We start from the raw sequence: 19,641 nt of genomic DNA, 5'->3' as shown, positions 1-19,641 counted from the left end.
GAAAAGTCCCATAAAATTTAAAAGGGCTTAAAGCCAATGGGGTTATCTATCTATCTATCTATCTATCTATCTATCTATCTATCTATCTAGTGGGAAAGGTGCTTGGGGCCTGTTTTTTTAGATAAGAATAAGGCAGTTAAAGGGGGTGGGTAGTGAGGGGAGGGGCGGGGAGGGGAGGGAGAGGGCTCTTCTTTAAAAATCTTGGGTTGATAGGATTGGTTCAGGAAAATGCATTCGATGATGCAGCTGTCGAACAGTTTCTGATTGGTCCGCCCGAGAGGCAGAGATAACCATGCTGGGGGCTGTGAGCCTTGGGAGCTCCCTCTTTTCCCGGGGGCAGCCGCAAGGGTAAGTTCTCTTCCCCCTCCCCGTCCGCCCCCCTGCAGCTTGCTATCCTTTCCTTGCATAATGACAGGTTTCAGAGTAGCAGCTGTGTTAGTCTGTATTGGCAAAAAGAAAAGGAGGACTTGTTGCACCTTAGAGATTAACACATTTATTTGAGCATAAGCTTTCGTGAGCTACAGCTCACTTCATCGGATGCTCACGAAAGCTTATGCTCAGATAAATTTGTTAGTCTCTAAGGTGCCACAAGGACTCCTTTTCTTTATACTTTCCTTGTCTCACCAACCAAAAAGGATCTCTTCCTGTTTTCTATACTCTCCTTCTCTAATTAACCAAAAAAAGGATCTTTCTCTCTTTTGCACAGCTCTGTGTTCTGCTTACTAACAAAAAAGGATCTTTCTCTCTCTTTCTGTTTTCTGTACTTTACACAGCCCTGTGTCACTGACACAGGATCTCTAGCTCATTTTTCGGCCGTGTGATTTCTTTCACCCGACCTTCTCAACCTTCCTTTAGAGTTTCCTCTTTTCTTTAATGAGCCTTTGCTTTTTAAAATTGATTTCAATTTTTTTACTCTTATTATTTTTTAGTCCCAACAAAAATAACCTTTTATCATATTCTTACTAATCTATCAAAAACACTCCTCTCTCTTGTTGCTTTCTATAGTTTCCCCTCTTCCTTCTATTTAAAATAACCTTTCTTTCCTTTTTTCTTCTAAGGCTAAGCAATTTTTCTTTTCTTAAAACTCCTTTCCTTTAAGGCCTCTGTCGCGAGGGGGCATGGTCTCCTGCCCTGACAGGCTGGGAGGGAGCCGCGAATGCCCCCTGGTGGGCAGAACCGGGACACCCATGGCAGCAGAGGTGCGGGGCAGGAAGCGGCACTATAAAAGGCCGGCCCTCCAGCTCAGATGGGAGAGAGCGGCCAGATGAGCAGCATGTCTCTTCCCTGCTGCGGAAGGACAGAGCTAACGGAGAGCGCTATCCTGACAGAGACCCAGAGGGGCTGCCAGATGCCGGGGACGCCGAGGAGCTGCTGGGGCTGCCACTCACTGTCCTCCCCTAGAGCTCGCTGTTGCCGGCAGGGAAAGGGCTGGGGGGGAGTCCTCCTCTCTGGCCCCTGTCCCGGAGCAGCCTGCCTGCACCCCAAACTCATCCCCAGCCCTGCCCCACCCCAGAGCCCACACCCCCAGCCAGAGCTTTCACCTCCCACCGCACCCTCAACCCTCGCCCATAGCCCCTCCAACACCCCAAACACCTTATCCCCAGTCCTAGCCAGAGCCCTCATCCCCCCATACCCCAACCCTCTGCCCCAGCCCTGAGCCCCCTCCAACACCACAAACCCCTCATCCCCCCACACCCCAACCTTCTGCCCCAGCTCTGAGCCCCCTCCAACACCACAAACCCCTCAGCTCCAGCCCTAGACAGAGCCCTCATCCCCCCATACCCCAACCCTCTGCCCCAGCCCTGAGCCCCCTCCAACACCACAAACCCCTCATCTCCAGAACTAGACAGAGCCCTCATCCTCCTGAACTCCAACCCTCTGCCCCAGCCCTGAGACTCTCTAACCCCCCAACCCCCCCAGCCCCAAACAGAACCCTCACCCTCTACACCCCTACTCTTGCCCTGAGCCCCTCCCAAACCCCTCAGCCCTGCACCCCCTCCCTCTGCACCCCCTCCCATCCCCAAACTCCCTCCCAGAGCCTGCAGCCTGCACCCCAATACTCTGCCTAAGCCTAGGGCCTGCACACCAGATGTCCTTCCCCACCCAAACTCCCTCCTGGAGCCTTGGGCAGGTGGGGGGCAAAGTAGGGGCGGGTTCTGGGCAGCAGCAAAATTTCTACAAACCTGCCACCCCTGAACCCATGTACACACAGAATGGGTGTGTAGCAAGGAGCCCAGGGCAGCCGAATTGGGTTCAGCTGTGTTATTGACTACAAGCCGGCCAGCGTGTTGCGGTCGGATTTTCCCCACTGACGCAGTGGCGGATCGCTCCACGGCTGTTAGGGCCCTGGGCTGGGACGCAGTGGAGTGAGGGGGCCTGGGTTCCCTTACCACCGCCACCCCACCGTCAGGAGTAGCAGCCTCCCCACTTGGTTGTCAGGAGGCCTGATTGGTCTGGCACCCGCCTGAATCAGGACGCCAGACGGTTGTGCTGACTCTCCCACCAGAGAGCTAACCTCCCCCAGACTGCGACGGCTCTGCCGGACTGTAGACCAGAGCCAACCTACTTGATTGCTGCCCCGCCCTGATCAAGGGCCAGGCAAATGGACCTTCTGCTTCTCTGCCTGCCTGACTGTAGGCCAGAGCGCCTACTCGACAGCAGCCCCCCCTGAATGAAGTCCCTGGGGAAACAGACTCTTGACCGTTGGTCGGCCTGACTGCAGGCCAGAACCATGAACACTGAGCTATTTCCCCTGAACCAAGGTACCCTGGAAGTATCGTAGCGAGGGGCATGGTCTCCCGCCCAGATGGATGGGGAGGGAGCCGCGAACCCCCTACAGCCTCTCTTTCTACTCGTTCATTCTTTTTCTCTAAATATGTCAAAACACAGCACGCTGTTAGGGCCCTGGGCGGGGACGCTGTGGAGCGGGAGGACCTGGGTTCCTCTATCCCCGCCACCCCTCCGTCAGGAGGGGCAGCCTCCCGATGTGGTCGTCAGGAGGCCCTCTGCTGCTCTGCCTGCCTGACTGTAGCACAAGCACGCAACCTTCCCCCGGCCAAACACAGAAAAATAATACAAAATAAATGTTCAGAAGGGCCGATGGTGCCAAAAATGTACACGACTGGAAACGGGGACGGAGGGCGGGACGTAAACGCTACACGGGGCATGGAAACCTGTCAAAAAGTACACGGTGATAAAAGCTATTGAGCGGTTAACTACTCACGTGGCTGGGCAGGGCAGGCGGCCAATGGGGAGGAAGCCATGGTCCGGCATGATGTGTTCCACCCTGCTCCAGGCGGGCTCTGGTGCACCAAACCCCCAGAGTAGGGAGGCTGGCTTTTACTCGGACAGCTGGGCAGCTTCAATGACTGGGCTCTCCCTTGTGCACATCAGTCTCATCCTCTGCAAGAGTGTTCGTAGGCTGGCACGGGCTGGACGGTGTTTCTTGCAGGCATTGAGGATTAGCGTGGTCTGCAAAGCCAGGCACCTGACAGAGGACTTACTGTCCTCCTGCAAGCCTTTGAGGACTAAGATTGAAAGTAAGGAAATGGACGTCAGAGCCATGGTGCTCTGGAAAGCCCTGGCAGACCAAGCCACAATGAACCCCATTCACTCACTATTTCTAGGACTGCCCCACCCCTGCAGTATCTGATGGCCTCATCCCTGCCTGTATTTAAGCTCCCCCTTCCCCCCAGTGCACAGATGGGCACTTAAGCCCCGAGAGGGGGAGATTCACAAAGGGGGCTGGGCATTGTTAGGCTACGCCTAACTTCCGGTGCCCTGCTGCCCTCCAGGAAATGCCAAGGAGGGAGCTCTGCCCTTCCTTAGCTCTGGTTGGGGCCCAGCTGTGAACCTGCTCTGGGAGTGAGGAGCCTGAGCTATGTCACCCCCCCGCCCCCTTTTCCCCAACAAATGTGGAGGAGACGCTGCTCTGCCCTGCGCTGGCCCAGGGGTCCGGGCACGCAGCAGGGAGGTAGATGACCGGACGTCACCTCAGTCTCCTTTGGAGCAGTGGCTTGACACCAGGCACCCCACCTGGAGGTGACTGCAACAAACCCTGGGCTAGTGAGTGCCAGGGGGGGAGGCAGGACCAAACCTTTGCTGTGTTGGGGGGGGCGCAATCATCTGCGAAGGCCAGCCAGCTTCGGCCCAGTTTGGGGATTTGCCAGGCCACAGCTCTGAGGTCAGGGCTAAGTGCCTGGGCACATGCCAACCAGCAGACACCACAGGGTGAGGGGGAAGCTGATCGGGGGTTTGGGGATCTACATTTTGCAACCCTTTGTGGCTCTTGCCCAAGATCACATTGCTGGTGCCGGAGATTGAACACAGCCCGCAGCCCTGGGCCATTCGTCCCTCTAGCGCTCAGTGCTCAAAGCGGGTACCACTCACCGTTGAAGATGGAATCCAACTTCTCCCGGCTCTTCTGGTCCAGCTGCCGGGCAGTGAGCCCTACACATACAAACAGCTCATCACATCCCTGCATCCCCAGTGAGGGTGTCAAAGCGTCTGTCACCCGCCAAGCAGCGGGGCTTTCCCCTGCCCCTTGCTGCCCAGGACGGACTCCTGAGTCCCCAGGGAAAGGGCAAGTCCCCAGGGATGGCTGTGGGGCTGGTTGCCAAAGGAGAGCATAGCGCCTTGAGTTCCACTCCCAAGAGCCCATGGTGGGGTGGGGGGAGGGGGGATGGGGACTGCATGGGGAGCAGTGGGGTTAGAGGGGGCCCATCAGCCAATCAGGGCAGTTTGGGGTGAGCTTGCTCCTGCGGGTTTCTGACACCCCTGAGCCTTCATTCGGCAATCAGGAGCCCAGGGGTTACTTCTCGCTGCCGGCAGGGACTGAGGAGAGCCTGAAACTGGATCCAGCCCCCCTGCTTAAGGGACCCCTCTGCTCTGTGGGTACCTAGAAACCTGATGGCCGCTTCTCTAATGGGAGCCTGCGGGTTTTTCAGAAAGGCCATGGCCTGGCAGAGGAAGGTTTCTGCCCTCTCCTTGTAGCACGCCACCTAGGAGCCAGAAGAAGGGAGCACAAGGTTATTAAAGGCCTTTCCATCCTGCAGGCTAGGTTCCAGATCTGTGGAGTGTCCTGCTTTCCCCCCTCCTTCCTCTGCCGGGGGGATCACGCAGCGGGACTACAGCCAGGGCCAGGTGTGGTCCCGGGGCTGGGGCTCGGTGTGGGCACGGAGCCGGGCAATGGAGGGCTCCCTCACCAGGCAGTCACAGCCTCGCCAAAGTTCCTTTCGCTGGATGAGAGCACCGAGCTGGCTCCACCTTAGGAATTCCACAGCACGGCTGAGGGCGTCCCAACACACCTGCAAAACAAGAGGGGCCAGGGCGAGCCAGCCACGGTTACAGGAGGTGGAAGCCAGGGCAGTCCCTCGGCATAGGCGGCTGCATAGGGGACCACGAAATATGGGGCACCAAATTGCCCTAAATTTCATGGTGCCACTAGGCGGCTGCATGCTGCACATGCAGCAGCCCCAGCCCCAGTGACCCGCCCTATACCTCGGCCAGCCCCGCCGCGGGCTGCGCCCACTACAAAGGGCAGGGCCGTCCCTGGCGGGGGCTCAGACAACTCCCTCTGCCCGGACTCTTCCCCTTCCCCCCTACGCCCCTGGCCCGCCCCCATTCCACCTCTTCTCCGCAAGCCTCTTCCCCCAGCGACCCCACACTCACTGGCAGTGGCAGGAAGTGGAGCAACCCAGTCCCAGCCCGTTCTACTCGAAAGGATTGCCCCCCGCACTCACCGGCGGTGGGAAGCGGAGTGCCGTGGCTGGGAGCTGGCAGAGTAGAGCGGGCTGGGGCCAGGCTGCTCTGCTTCCCGCTGCTGTCAGTGAGTGTGTGTGTGGGAGAGATCCCTTTCCCCAAAGCCCCTCCGTCGAGCGACACGGCTGGAGCTGGGTCGAGGGAAGCAGAGCGGGCTACTCCCAGCTCTCCGCTAATCCCCCAGGCCACTCTGGGCCTGTGGGCCCCCCAAAAGTGGCCCCACACAGCTCCTGCCTCCCAGACACTGGTGGGGGGGAGGGGGAGGCCTGGGACCCCACACAGCCCCATTGCGGGGGGGCTGGATAGGGCACCCAAATGGCTAGGGACGGCCTGGCTGAAAGCCACTAGCCTAGTTACCGGAGGCCGTGTGTGCTGAACGGTTCCCGGCCCGCAGGTGCTCGCGGAAGGGCGGAGGTGTGGCTAAGGCAATGGCTGGAGACCTGACTCAATTCCCAGCTCTTCCTGCAGGAACTCAGGCAAGTTGCTTAGGCCCAGGGCTACAAAGGGATTTAGGTGCCTAATGCCCATGGGCATTCAATACTTCTGAGGCACTAGGCCTCACGCTGTGCCTTAGTTCCCCACCTCATGGGGCGTAGGAGGGTGAATTCATTACTGCTGGGGGCATTTGGCTCCCAAGTGATGGGGGCCATGAGAGCGAGCGTGGGCACAGGCACCTGGGGCGGGGCGGAGGGGGGGCTTGGGCATGTCATGGCTAGTAAGAGCTGTCCAGGCTGCTTGGCCAAGGGCACATTGGGTCTTGGGCACCATCCAGAGGCTGGGTAGCTCTGCTCCGGGTAGGGACCATGGCCAGGGTTGTGCTCTTCCCACCAGCACAGCCAGGGGAATGTGCAAGGCCAGTGGCTGTAGGAGTGGTGAGCTGACCCCTCCGCCCACCCATTCGCTCAGCCTGGCTGCAGGGGGGGAGTGTTGGCCTCAGAGGAGGCAGGGAAGACTCAGCAGTTGGGTGGGGCGCCATGGTCGTGGCGCTACTGGACTCAACGTTCAAGTGATTTTGAGCACCTGATTGTCACAGCACTGAGCGCCTGCCCTCTGCCGGCCAGACCTTTTAAAGGGGGTGTGACGATGTGACGCAGCAGGGAGGGGGGAGTGTTGACCTGGGAATGTGCCCTGGGGACGGGAGACCTGAGAGCCTGTCACCTGAGCCAGGAGGGGGAGGGGGAGGTAACACCTCTGCCCAGGAATGTGGAGGGAGGCTGCAGCAGGGAACCTGCTCGGTGGGTTTAGTTTCAGTTTGGGGCTGGGTGGAGGAACACAGGGAACCCCAGGGCTGGGGTCTAAGCTCCCTGCTCCCCCAGAAGGACTTCACTGAGGGGTCCTGGGTGTACCCACAAGCTCTGTTTTGGACTGTGTTCCTGTTGTCCAATAAACCTTCGGTTTTACTGGCTGGCTGAGAGTCTCAGTGAATCCCAGGAAGAGGGGTGCAGGGCCTGGACTCCCCCACACTCCGTGACAACTGGTGGCAGCGGTGGGATCTACTGCACCCCGTGAACGGCGCTTCCTGCAGTAAGTGACTGGGGAACAGTAAAACGAAGGGGGATTGACGGGGACCAGGCGTGCTGAAGATTCAGAGAGAGAGACGGTTTCAGGGGGCGGTTAACCCCTGGGAGTGTGTCACCAGAGAGAAGGACTTTTGCAGTAACAGGGTCCCCCGGGGGATTGCAGCGAGCGGTCCCAGGGGCGGAGGAGTCTGCAACTCGACCCTGGCAAAGAGGTGGTGACCTCAAGAAGGACTGGCACACTAGGGGCTTTTCCTGGAAACCGTGGACAGCTGCCCGGCCTGCGAGTGGCCAGCCGGGAGATGTACGCTAAACGCCTTAAGAGCGACCTGGTGGAGCTGTGCAGGCAGAGGGGGCTGCGCGTCGGGAGGTCCACCAAGGAACAGCTGATTGCCCAGCTGGAGGAGAGGGATCGCTTGGATGACCCGATCCCTGTCCCTGAGGGAAGCCGCCCGGCGGACGCAGCGTGGGCCCTGGGGCCTGACCAGGCTGGGAGGGGTCAGACTGCTGCCCAGGACACCCCGAGACCCTTCCTACCTATGCCTGGGGGAGGGGTTGTGGGAAGCCCAGCGAATACCGAGGGCCCCCTGACCCCAGCAGCCAGCAGGGGATCCTCCCAGCGGAGCTCCCCATCCCTGGAGCGGATGCGGCTGGAATGGGAGAGGGAGAGGAAAATGAGGGAGCTGGAGGATCATGAAAAACAACGTCAACATGAGGAGAAACAACGTCAACATGAGCAGGAGGAGAAGGAGAAACAACGTCAACATGAGCAGGAGGAGAAGGAGAGGGAGCGTCAGGAGAAGGAGAGGGAGCGTCAGGAGAAGGAGAGGGAACGTCAGGAGAAGGAGAGGGAGCGTCAGGAGAAGGAGAGGGAACGTCAACATGAGCAGCAGGAGAAGGAGAAACAAAGACAGCATGAACTGGAGCTGGCCAGGCTGAGGAGCAGTGGGGCCCCGGCTGCGGTGAGTGAGGGGGGACCCAAGACTGCAAGGAGCTTTGATAAGTGCTTCCTGGCCCAGCGGAAGGAGGGGGAGGACATAGATAGCTTCCTGACGGCCTTTGAGAATGCCTGCGAGCTGCACAGGGTTGACCCTGCAGACAGGCTCCAGTTCCTCACCCCCTTACTGGACCCCAAAGCCGTGGAGGTCTACAGCCGGATGACAGGGGCAGAGGCAGGGGACTATGAACTGTTCAAACAGGCCCTGCTCCGTGAGTTTGGGCTGACCCCCGAGATGTACCGGAGAAGGTTCCGGAGTCAGCGTAAAACGCCTGAGGTCACCTACCTACAACTGGTCAACAGGATGCAGGGATATGCCCGCAAGTGGACAGCGGGGGCCCAAACTGAAGAGGACCTGCTTGACCTGTTTGTACTGGAGCACCTGTATGAACAGTGCCCTTCCGACCTGAGGCTGTGGCTGGTGGACAAAAAGCTCGCGAACCCCCAGCATGCAGGGCAGCTGGCCGACGAGTTTGTGAACAGTCGGTCAGGGGGTAGCCGGGAGGAGTCCCAAAAGAACAGGCCCCCCCCGATGCAGAGAGAGAGTCACCATGGGGCCTCCCAGCGGGGAAATAGGGAGAACCCCCTCCAAAGGGGAACGCCCGGTGTCGGGCCCCTCCGACCCGTTCGAGGGGACCAATGTGACCTGAGCTGCTATCACTGTGGCCAGAGAGGCCACGTACGGGCCCAGTGCCCCGGGCTCAGGGACAAACTGAGCAGACCCAACCTACCCAGGGTTAACTGGGTAGGGACTCAGCTGGACGAGGGGCAGGCGACCCAGGAAAGGGGGGCTACCAGTTTGCCACCTGCTCAGGAGGGAAGAGTACCCCCAGCCAGCCCCGCCAGAGGGCTGGAGGCTCTGGACTCAGGGTGCTCGGTTTACAGGGTGGGTGCGGGGCTGTCCCTCCGGAGAGAGTGCCTTGTTCCCCTGGAGGTGGATGGGAGGAAGGTCAATGGATACTGGGATACGGGCGCGGAGGTGACGCTGGCCCGGCCCGAGGTGGTGGCCCCAGATCGGGTGGTGCCCAACACCTACCTGACCCTGACGGGGGTGGGCGGGACCCCATTTAAGGTGCCCGTGGCAAGGGTACACCTGAAATGGGGGACCAAGGAGGGCCCCAAGGATGTGGGGGTACACCACCATTTGCCCACTGAAGTTTTGATGGGGGGAGACCTAGAGGACTGGCCAAGCGACCCCCAGACCGCCCTGGTTGTGACCCGTAGCCAGAGCCGGCGAGGGGCACTGCGACCTGACCCTGGGGAGGGTACCACACTGGAGGCGCGAGACCCTACTCGGGTGGGGAGGGAGCGCCGAGGGGCACGGCTCAGAGAGGCTGCGGCCTCAGACCTGGCCACGGAGGGGGAACCGGGCCCCATCCCTTCCCCAGCCGCTGAGTTCCAGGCCGAGTTGAGGAAAGATCCCTCCTTGCAGAAGCTCAGGGACCTGGCCGACCTCAGTGAGGGACGGACCATGAGGAGAGGCTGCCAGGAGAGGTTCCTGTGGGAGAAGGGGTTCCTGTACCGAGAATGGGCTCCCCCAGGGGAAGGGGAGTCCTGTGGGATCAGGAGGCAGCTGGTGGTCCCCCAGAAGTACCGCCGCAAGCTCCTGTCCCTGGCCCATGACATCCCCCTCGCAGGGCACCAGGGAATCCGGCGCACCCGGCAGAGGTTGCTACAGAACTTTTACTGGCCCGGGGTCTTTACCACCGTCCGGCAGTATTGCCGATCCTGTGACCCCTGTCAGAGGGTGGGGAAGGCCCGGGACAAGGGGAAAGCGGCGTTGAGACCTTTGCCCATCATAGAGGAGCCTTTCCAGAAGGTGGCCATGGACATCGTGGGGCCTCTCAGCAAGACGACCCGGTCGGGGAAGAAATACATTCTGGTGGTGGTAGATTTCGCCACCCGCTACCCCGAGGCAGTGCCCTTAGCTTCCATTGAAGCAGACACCGTGGCAGATGCGCTCCTGACCATTTTCAGCCGAGTGGGGTTCCCCAGGGAAGTCTTGACAGACCAAGGCTCCAACTTCATGTCGGCCCTGCTCCGGTGCTTGTGGGAGAAATGTGGGGTCCGGCATGACTGGGCCTCAGCGTATCACCCCCAGTCCAATGGGCTGGTGGAGAGGTTTAACGGGACGCTAAAGATGATGCTGAAAACCTTTATGAACCAGCACCCGCAGGATTGGGACAAGTACTTACCTCACCTGCTGTTCGCGTACAGGGAGGTGCCCCAGGAGTCTACCGGATTTTCGCCTTTCGAACTGTTATATGGAAGGAGGGTGAGGGGCCCCCTGGACCTGATGAGAGACGAGTGGGAGGGGAAGGCCACTCCCGATGGAGAGTCAGTGGTGGAGTATGTCCTGACCTTCCGAGAGAGACTGGCTGAACTCATGGGCCTGGCCAGGGAGAATCTGGCCAGAGCCCAGAGGAAGCAGAAGGTCTGGTATGACCGCACGGCGCGGGCCCGTGCCTACGCCACCGGGGATCAGGTGATGGTTCTCATCCCCGTGAGAAAGAACAAACTACAGGCCGCCTGGGAGGGCCCGTTCAAGGTCGTCAAGCAGCTCAATGAGGTAAACTATGTGGTGGAGCTGTCGAACCGGGCCCACCACCGCCGGGTGTACCATGTGAATATGATGAAGCCATATTATGCCAGGGGGAATGTGGTGTTAGCTGTGTGTGGTCAGTGGGAGGAGCAGGGAGATGACCCTTTAGTAGATCTATTCCCTGGGACCAGAGCTGGTTCCCCCCTGGAAACAATCCCCCTCTCGGATCAGCTCACCCCTGCCCAGCAAGCCGAGGTCAGGGGGGTGCTGCATCCGTACCGACAGCTGTTTTCCAACCAGCCTGGACGCACTAATCTGACTGTCCACCGGGTGCAGACAGGGTCGCACCCGCCGATAAGATGCTCCCCCTTCCGAGTCACAGGGAAAACTGCTCAGGACCTGGAAAGAGAGGTCCGGGACATGCTGGCTTTGGGGGTGATCCAGCCATCGGCCAGCCCTTGGGCCTCGCCGGTGGTGCTGGTCCCCAAAAAGGATGGGTCAGTCCGGTTCTGTGTGGACTATCGGAAGCTCAATGCCATCACTGTATCGGATGCCTACCCCATGCCCAGGCCGGACGAGCTCCTAGACAAGCTGGGAGGAGCTCGGTACCTTACCACCATGGACCTTACAAAGGGCTACTGGCAAGTGCCGCTGGATGCAGATGCCCGGCTGAAATCGGCCTTTATCACCCCTCTGGGGCTCTATGAGTTTCTGACCCTGCCTTTCGGCCTCAAGGGAGCGCCGGCCACCTTCCAGCGCCTGGTGGACCAGCTCCTGAGGGGGATGGAGAGTTTTGCCGTGGCGTATATTGACGACATCTGTGTCTTTAGCCAGACCTGGGAGGACCACGTGTCCCAGGTTAGACAAGTGCTGGACCGACTCCAGGGGGCTGGGCTGACTGTCAAAGCGGAGAAGTGCAAGGTGGGGATGGCTGAAGTATCTTACCTGGGCCATCGGGTGGGGAGCGGCCGCCTAAAGCCGGAACCGGCCAAGGTGGAGGTGATCAGAGACTGGCCCGCTCCCCACACCAAAAAGCAGGTCCAAGCCTTTATTGGGATGGCAGGATACTACCGAAGATTTGTGCCCCACTTTAGCGCCATAGCCACCCCCATCACTGAGCTATGCAAGAAGGGGAAGCCAGACAAGGTGGTCTGGACCGAGCAGTGCCAGGAGGCTTTCCGGGCGCTGAAGGAGGCTCTGGTCAGTGGCCCAGTTCTAGCAAACCCAGACTTTGACAAGCCCTTTGTGGTGTTCACCGACGCCTCCGACACGGGACTGGGGGCGGTGTTAATGCAGGAGGATGAAAAGGGGGAGAGACACCCCATCGTGTACCTGAGCAAGAAGTTGCTACCCCGGGAGCAACACTACGCGGCCATCGAGAAGGAGTGCCTGGCCATGGTGTGGGCCCTCAAGAAACTAGAGCCCTATCTCTTCGGGCGACACTTCACCGTCTACACCGACCACTCTCCCCTGACCTGGCTGCACCAGATGAAAGGAGCCAACGCCAAGCTCCTGAGGTGGAGCCTGCTCCTGCAGGATTACGACATGGACGTGGTCCACGTGAAGGGAAGTGCCAACCTGATAGCGGATGCGCTGTCCCGGAGAGGGGGCCCCGAACTTCCCCAGGTCACTGGTCACAGTGACCCCGCTCAGTTCAGTCTCGAAGGGGGGAGAGATGTGACGATGTGACGCAGCAGGGAGGGGGGAGTGTTGACCTGGGAATGTGCCCTGGGGACGGGAGACCTGAGAGCCTGTCACCTGAGCCAGGAGGGGGAGGGGGAGGTAACACCTCTGCCCAGGAATGTGGAGGGAGGCTGCAGCAGGGAACCTGCTCGGTGGGTTTAGTTTCAGTTTGGGGCTGGGTGGAGGAACACAGGGAACCCCAGGGCTGGGGTCTAAGCTCCCTGCTCCCCCAGAAGGACTTCACTGAGGGGTCCTGGGTGTACCCACAAGCTCTGTTTTGGACTGTGTTCCTGTTGTCCAATAAACCTTCGGTTTTACTGGCTGGCTGAGAGTCTCAGTGAATCCCAGGAAGAGGGGTGCAGGGCCTGGACTCCCCCACACTCCGTGACAGGGGGGTGTCACATGTTGGCCCCCCCCAACAAATTCCTGGTCACTGTAACAATCTCAGCTGCAGGCTCCAGCTCGTGGCCTCACCTGGGACACATTGGGACGCTCATCGTGCAGGAGGAGGAGCAGCGGGACCAGGCTCCGGAGGACGTGCTCCTTCATCTTTTTTCTGTTGGGCTCCCTTACAAGCTCCAGCAGGTGTTTAAAGAGGGCGATGGAGAGCACCCGGAGTTTGCTGGACTCCTGCAAGAGAGGATGTGGGGAGGAGACGCTGTGACGGTCGTGCTCACTCACGGGATGAGCGCTCACTGTGACAGAGATGTCTGCCCTGCAGGGGGTATTGCTAGCTCACCCCCAGTCATACAGGCACAGCTGGGGGCCAGAGTCTCATGGGCATAGCGCCATTGAAGGCAATAGAGATGCAGGTTTCCACCAGCTTAGGGGATGGCCTGGCAACTTCTTGGCCAGAGAGAGCAGTAAGGTGGGGTGAGACAGCCCCTGGGATCTCACAGCCAGCTCTGGGCACACTGACATCAGCACCCGCCTGTCAAGCCAAGGGGAAACGCTCAGGGAAGAGCAGCACCAGGACAGGGGCAGCAGAGAGGGAGCCATGAGGAAAGATTCAAAGAGCGAAGGGATGTGCGTACTTTGTCCTCCCGCTTTGCGTGCCCAACTCACACAGGTGCTCACCCACAGCAACCCTCTAGCGAGGCCAAGGGAGCCAGGCATGGGGGGCAAATTCCTACACTGCTGTTTGTTCGGGCCACGCACAGGGACCTGGGGGGGATTTAAGCAGGAGCAAGGGGTGGTAAATGTGCAGGAGCTCCCAGATAGGGGGCCTTGGAAGCCATGACTGGAAACCACCCAGCCTCCAGGGGCTTGGGGTTCAGCAAGGGCTGCCCCACTCCTACACATGGGTTTCTTGTTAACTCAGGGTCGGCCCCACTTGGTCACATGATGCCCCCTCGCTGCATGGCAGCTGGCAGAGCCGGACCAGTCCAGTGACCTGGGAGGCCGGGCGAGCTGTGCCCAGCAGGGAGAACCAGGAGCAATAGCTGGGGGCTGTAGGGAGGGGCCACTGCTTTCTGGGAGGTGAGGCTGAGGGTAAGGGGGGGCAGCCTGGGGGGGCGGGTTGACTTGAGCTGTTCTGAGAGTGGCTGAACTTTTAAATGGTGCCCCCCCAATCAGCAGTTACGTGTCGCCTCTGGGCACCAGATTCTAGACCAGGCAGTTCTCTGAGTGACGTCTGTTGTAAAAGTGTTCATAAGTTCTTTTAGTCTGTTTATCTGTTTGGCTGCACTCTCCTGTCTGGCCACTTTGGAGACAGGTTCTTGGAACAGTAGTTCTCAGTTGTCTTTCCATCAGGAGCGGGTGCTGGACTAGATGCAGGAGCTGCTCTTGGTGTTGATCTTTAGCTGGGCCTGTGCCACTGCTAAATCAAGAGCGGCCGGGTCCCAGCAGAGTTCGGGAGGGCTGAGGGTAGGATTTAGCGTTGTGAGAGCTGGGGAGGTGGGTGGTCCCTCCAGGAGCTCCCACTGGGGCGTTACCCCTGGAAGGTAGTAATGGATGGGTCCCTTTCTCCCACCCACTTTGCTGGCTCTCGCCGTGCAGTGGGGGACTGAACATCAGTCTGGTGAACACGCTGGCGGGGGCTCGTTTGTGGTTCCAAAAGGCCTGGGGAGAACTAGCCCCTCCTTTGATGCTGCCCTGCCATGAGAACGAAGGGGAGAGGAAAGGGCGGTAGCTGCAGAACCTATAGACGGAGCCGTTTCCTTATGGAGCTGACAGGCCAGCTGTGGGATTCCTGGCCAGGGAGTGGAGGGGCAGGATTTTCACCAGGGTACCATCACTTGTTACCCTGGAAGCCAGCAGGAACATTGCAGCACCCTGTGCTGCAGAGGCCCCCTCGCTACATGCAGGCTCAGGAATGCATGTCCTTCCCTCAAGGGGAGCCTCGTCCCCAGGCTGCCCTGATCCTTGTCAGCAGGCCTGCAGGACACCAGGGTTCCCACCCTTACTGCCATATGCTCTGATGGAGAATGGGCTAGCAGAAGAAGGCGGGAATGGGTTCATGTCATTTACGACAATCCTTTTTCTGGCTGGGGCCATAGCATAGGTCCCACTAGCCCCCCCGCCAGCCCCCATTCACACGTCTGTGGCTTGAAGGGTCTCCCGCGGGCCGCCAGGCCTTACATCATGAAAGAACGGCAGGAGTTTCTCAGCCACTTGCACAGCCACGGGGCTGGCGCTCTGCCTGTCCATGCTGGTGAGGATGTCTCTCAGCACGGTGATGGCATTGGAGATGACGCCCCTGTCTGCCTCGTGTAGCCGCTCCACAACGACTGGCTGCTGACGCTGGAGTTTCCCCACCTGTGTGAAAGGAGGAGCTGCTTTACGAAACACCCTCCGGTGACCCAACAAGCCATTTCCAAAACAACGTCTGCCTCCCCTGCAGACAGAGCCACGGGAACTAGGAGTGCAGGGCGTGCTGCAGCACTCCAAGGTTTTACGCGGGGCTCTGCTCCTGGCCTCACACACAAGGTCCCAGCTGCCGGCCCTGCGCCAACTCCCAGCTGTGGCCCCAGCCTCGGCCCCCTTGCCCCATCCCTCTCCCGCCCCCCTGGAGCCATGGCCCTGCTCCTGACCCCAGCTCTAGGGGTGGTGGGGTGTGTGGACAGGTGTAAGGGGGTGCTCAGCACCTCCACAATAAAAAGTCTTCTAGCGCCTCGCCTCCAGATGACATGTTAGAGCCTCAAAGCCCTTGCACAGCCCCAGCTAGGATCGCAGGCAGCGGGGCCGGCTACCTGCAACATAAGCAGCTGCTTCCTTGTACCCCCGATCCCAGGGGGTGGTATTTATTAGCAGGTATCATCTGTGGAAACTTCTCTGCACAACACCTTGACCCCAAACAAATCAAGTGTATTCTTCTTATAAGGGTTAGAATAGCACCTCCAGCGCCTATCTGCAATCAGGGCGTGTGCTGGGGGCTTCCCAGGCACAGAAAGAGACATTCCCTGGCCTAGAGCTTACAGGCTAGACACACAAAGGAAGGATTTCTATCCCCGTTGTACAGACATGGAACTCAGGCACAGAGAGGCGACGTGACTCACCAATGGTCACCCAGGGAGTCTGACAGAGCCCGAAACTGAACTTGGGTTCTCCCGAGTCCGGGGCCTTACAGCCCAGCCTCGGCGAGGGAGCCGATTTTGTACACGAGTGCTAGGGTTGGTCTGTTACTAAAAGCCAGATTCAATCATTTCTGTATTTGGCTTTTGAACTGTTCAAAGACAGCCCCACAAAACCTCAACCGGGATCAGGGGAAAAAGTGTCCAATACAGGCTTACCGGTTCCGGAAGGAAAAATAAAACACAAGCAAGTGAAAACCAGGCTGAGGACATGGAACAATGGGAATGGTGGATAACAAAGAGAATTACAGTCATGCCCTCTCCATGTCTGATCGATTCATCGTCCGGCTTTAATAAACCGGACTGACCTGCTATTCTCAGGGGAAGTAAATTATCATTAGGGAGAGTTGCCTTCAGATTGTCTCCTCTTTGACCAAGCTGCCAGATCTGTGTATTTAAGTCCCAAGGGTTTTCTCTGCCTTCACTATACTGTGTCTATCACACTTGGTATGAGGTCTGAGCAGCAAAAGGCCCTTCTCAAGCTCTTCAGAGGAGCAAGTGCTGCGGGACAGAGCTGTGACGTCAACAGTTAAAACCTACGAGGCTCAAAAAGGGGATTCGTAGGAAAAAATGGTTCCAATTGAAGCAAAATGGCTCTTTCCGGGCGTCCCGGATCACTGGTGTCACCAGCATTCCCTGGAGGTCTAGAGTCCACAGCTCTGCTGCTACTCTAGTGCTAGGGTTCTTTGGATCACACACCCAGAGACGCACCCTGCAGGAGCCAGGCCCTGCCCTGCAGAACAACAGACAAAAGCCAGGCAGGGACTTGCCCAAGGTCACCCAACAGGTCAGAGGCAGAGCCAGGAATAGAAACCAGGGCTCCTGACTCCAGGCCAGGGCCAGGTCCCCTGGGAAGCTTTCAATGACCCCAGCCCTGCATCAGCTCCCTGATGAAGGAGTTGCCAAGACTTTGAAGGAAAGAGCTCAAATTCAGAGGGATCATGGTAAATTGGAGGACTGGGCTATAGACAACAAAATGAAACTCACCCAAGACAAAAGTGAGGTGCTACATTTAGAGAAGAAAAAGCAAATGCACAGAAACAGAATGGGGGATAACTGGTTGTACTGCTGAGAAGGATCTGGGAGCTGCGGTGGATCACAGCCTCAGCATGAGTCACCAAAGCGATGCTGTTGCAAAAAAAAAGCAAATGCAATCTTAGGTTGCATTAGCAGAGGAATAGCCTGCAAGTCATGGGAGGTGATAGTACCAATCTACTCAGTGCTGGTTAGGCCTCAGCTGGAGTATGGTGTCCAGTTTTGGTCACCAATGTCTACAAAAGATGTGGAGAAACTGTAATGGATCCAGAGGCGAGTGACAAAGATGATCAGAGGGATGGAACACAAGCCATACGAGCAAAGGTTGAAGGAACTGGCTATGTTTAGTTTGGAAAAGAGGAGATTAAGGGATGACGTGCTAATGGCCTTCAGATTCTTCGAAGGCTGCCAAAAAAAAGATGGCGAAAAGTTGTTCTCTCTTGCCACAGAGGGCAGGACAAGAGGGGATGGGTTCAAACGACAGCACTGCAGATTTAGATTAAATCTCAGGAAAACCTTCCTAACGGTAAGAAGAGTAGGACAATGGGACAGACGACTAGGGAGATTGTGGAAGCCCCTGTGCTGGAGGTTTATAGAAGGAGGCTGGAGCCATCTGTCTCGGTTGGGATAGACACAACAAATCCTGCATCTTGGCAGGGGGCTGGACAAGCTGACCTTGCGATCCCTTCTCACCCTGCGGTTCTACGAGAGCTGTCCCAGAGCACCAGGAGAGGGTTTCGGCGTGTTCTGCCTCGACTATAGCGCTGGCTAGAGTCACGCTCTTTTTCTTCGGCCCAATGGCGATACCCAGTGGGAGACTGAGAGACACCCTCAGGCCGTGGAGGGGACACACGGCGCTCCTTCCCTTGCTGCAGGGGCTGGAACTTACGGCCAAGGGGGCAACGCCAGCCTCTTGCTGAGAGACATCGTGACGCTGGCGCAGAGGCCATTCCTGCAGCCTGTCGAGCAGCTCCCGTAGGACCTTTCCTGCGGTCTTGGGGTGGAATGTAAGCACCCTCCACATCTCCACAGTAACACTGCAAAGGGAGAGAGCCGATTTCACCTGGCCAGAGCCCTGCCAGCCTCCTGCACCTACCGCCACCCGCACCCTGCTGGGTCGCCCGCCACCGGCCGGCCCTTTGTTGCCCTCCTGCTGCAGCAAGGGCCCCCACTGCATGGTGCAGGCTGCATGGGGGCCGGGTCTGAGTGTCAGCCCCGGGGGAGGCCGAGGGCTGCCATCTGGGGTTTTGCAGGCTGGCCTGTCTCCACATGTCAGCCTGCAAAACCCTCCAGAACAAGCAGCAGCTCTGCAGGGAGCAGGAGGTCTCTGGAAGGTTCTGCACGCCCCTGTCCCTGGCAGCGGGACCAGTCCAGGGGACCCGGAGCACAAGCGGCAGCAGCCCCAGGCCCGTACCTGTCACATGACAGCGAGCAGCCCAGCAGGGTTGTGACCACCTCCTCGCTGTTCTGGTCGCCCAGCACGACAAGGGCCTTGAGCAGCTGCTGCTGGGCCAGCGGCTCGCTGATGGAATCCAGGTTGTGGTAGATGCTCATCACAGCCTCCGACACCTGGAAGGGAAATGGGGAGTTGGGAACCTTGGCTTCCTCGCGCTGCTATTGATCTGGGGTGCCAGGGACCTGCTGCACCTGAGAGCCATCTGCCCTCCCACATCCTCTTCTCCAGCTCCAGGCCTAGAACACAGGGCCAATTCCTGGCCTATCGATTCATAGACTGCAAGACCACAAGCGGCCATGGAGATCACCTAGACAGACCCCCCGCATTGCACAGGACCTGCCCCCCAGTAATGCCGAGCGCCCAGAGACAGAGTCTCCCACGGATGGCCTCCCCCAGCAGGCTGTTCTCACTGCAGCTCTTACCCTCTCCAAGCTTGGGCTGGGGACCCACAGGATCACATGCAGCATGTGCCTGGCCGCCACCGAGTCATGGACGCTGGTGTCTCTCATGCCCTCGATAGCCGTGAGGAGGAAGTCCATGCGCTCGGAGGGGTTGAAGTACTTCCCAAACATCTGAAACAAACCTGCTAGTGAAACCCCTTTTGCTGCCCAGTGCGGTTCCAGTCGGACCGAGCAGCCAGGAGTGCAGGCAAAGCCCGCTCTGCCGGGACAGGGCTGGGTTACTGCACCTGGGACGCACAGTACCCAGCCAGCAATCAGGAGCTGTCGTGCATGGCACAGGCCAGCGTGGCAGTGCATGGGGGCACAATACCGCACAGCACGGATACACTCTCTAGTGCTCAGCAGGGGCTGGCACTGGTACGTGGACGCAATGGTGCCTTGGAGAGCATTAATCTCTGGGGAAGCTCCCACCACACCTGACAAGGAGCTGGGATCAGGTTTGGATGAGACCCAGTGCATCTTGGGATGTGGCATGTAGGGAGGCATATTGGCCCGCCATAGTAGAAGCCTTGCCAGCAGATTGAGGGAAGTGATTATTCCCCTCTATTCGGCACTGGTGAGGTCACATCTGGCCCCCCACAAGAGAAAGGATGTGGAGAAATCGGAGAGAGTCCCGCA

At 58.7% G+C, this 19,641-nt stretch overlaps 1 protein-coding gene across 1 annotated transcript; it reads right to left on the bottom strand.

Annotated features, from left to right (window-relative positions):
* Nucleotides 1–4,369: 4,369 nt before the first annotated feature.
* LOC141976836 (uncharacterized) lies at nt 4,370–19,071 on the bottom strand. The gene is made up of 5 exons (XM_074938000.1): nt 18,985–19,071; nt 18,521–18,675; nt 17,996–18,143; nt 15,080–15,256; nt 4,370–4,432 (listed from the first exon to the last, which is right to left on the bottom strand). Exons 1-5 carry the CDS (start codon nt 19,069–19,071, stop codon nt 4,370–4,372), a joined length of 630 nt encoding a protein of 209 aa, XP_074794101.1.
* Nucleotides 19,072–19,641: the final 570 nt, after the last annotated feature.

The sequence above is a fragment of the Natator depressus genome, chromosome 23, assembly GCF_965152275.1.
Source record: "Natator depressus isolate rNatDep1 chromosome 23, rNatDep2.hap1, whole genome shotgun sequence".
In the NCBI taxonomy this organism is placed as follows: domain Eukaryota; kingdom Metazoa; phylum Chordata; order Testudines; family Cheloniidae; genus Natator; species Natator depressus.
Note: the sequence above shows the minus strand (reverse complement) of the source record. Positions and strands in the feature narration are given on the sequence as shown.

Bases quoted from the DNA above. Each gene is read 5' to 3' on its own strand.
- LOC141976836 (XM_074938000.1), bottom strand. From the start codon at position 19,071: ATGAGAGACACCAGCGTCCATGACTCGGTGGCGGCCAGGCACATGCTG. The intron at 18,676-18,984 runs GTAAGAGCTGCA...TTTCCCTTCCAG, and splicing joins CCAGCCCAAGCTTGGAGAGG to GTGTCGGAGGCTGTGATGAG. The intron at 18,144-18,520 runs GTACGGGCCTGG...CTCCCTTTGCAG, and splicing joins TGCTCGCTGTCATGTGACAG to TGTTACTGTGGAGATGTGGA.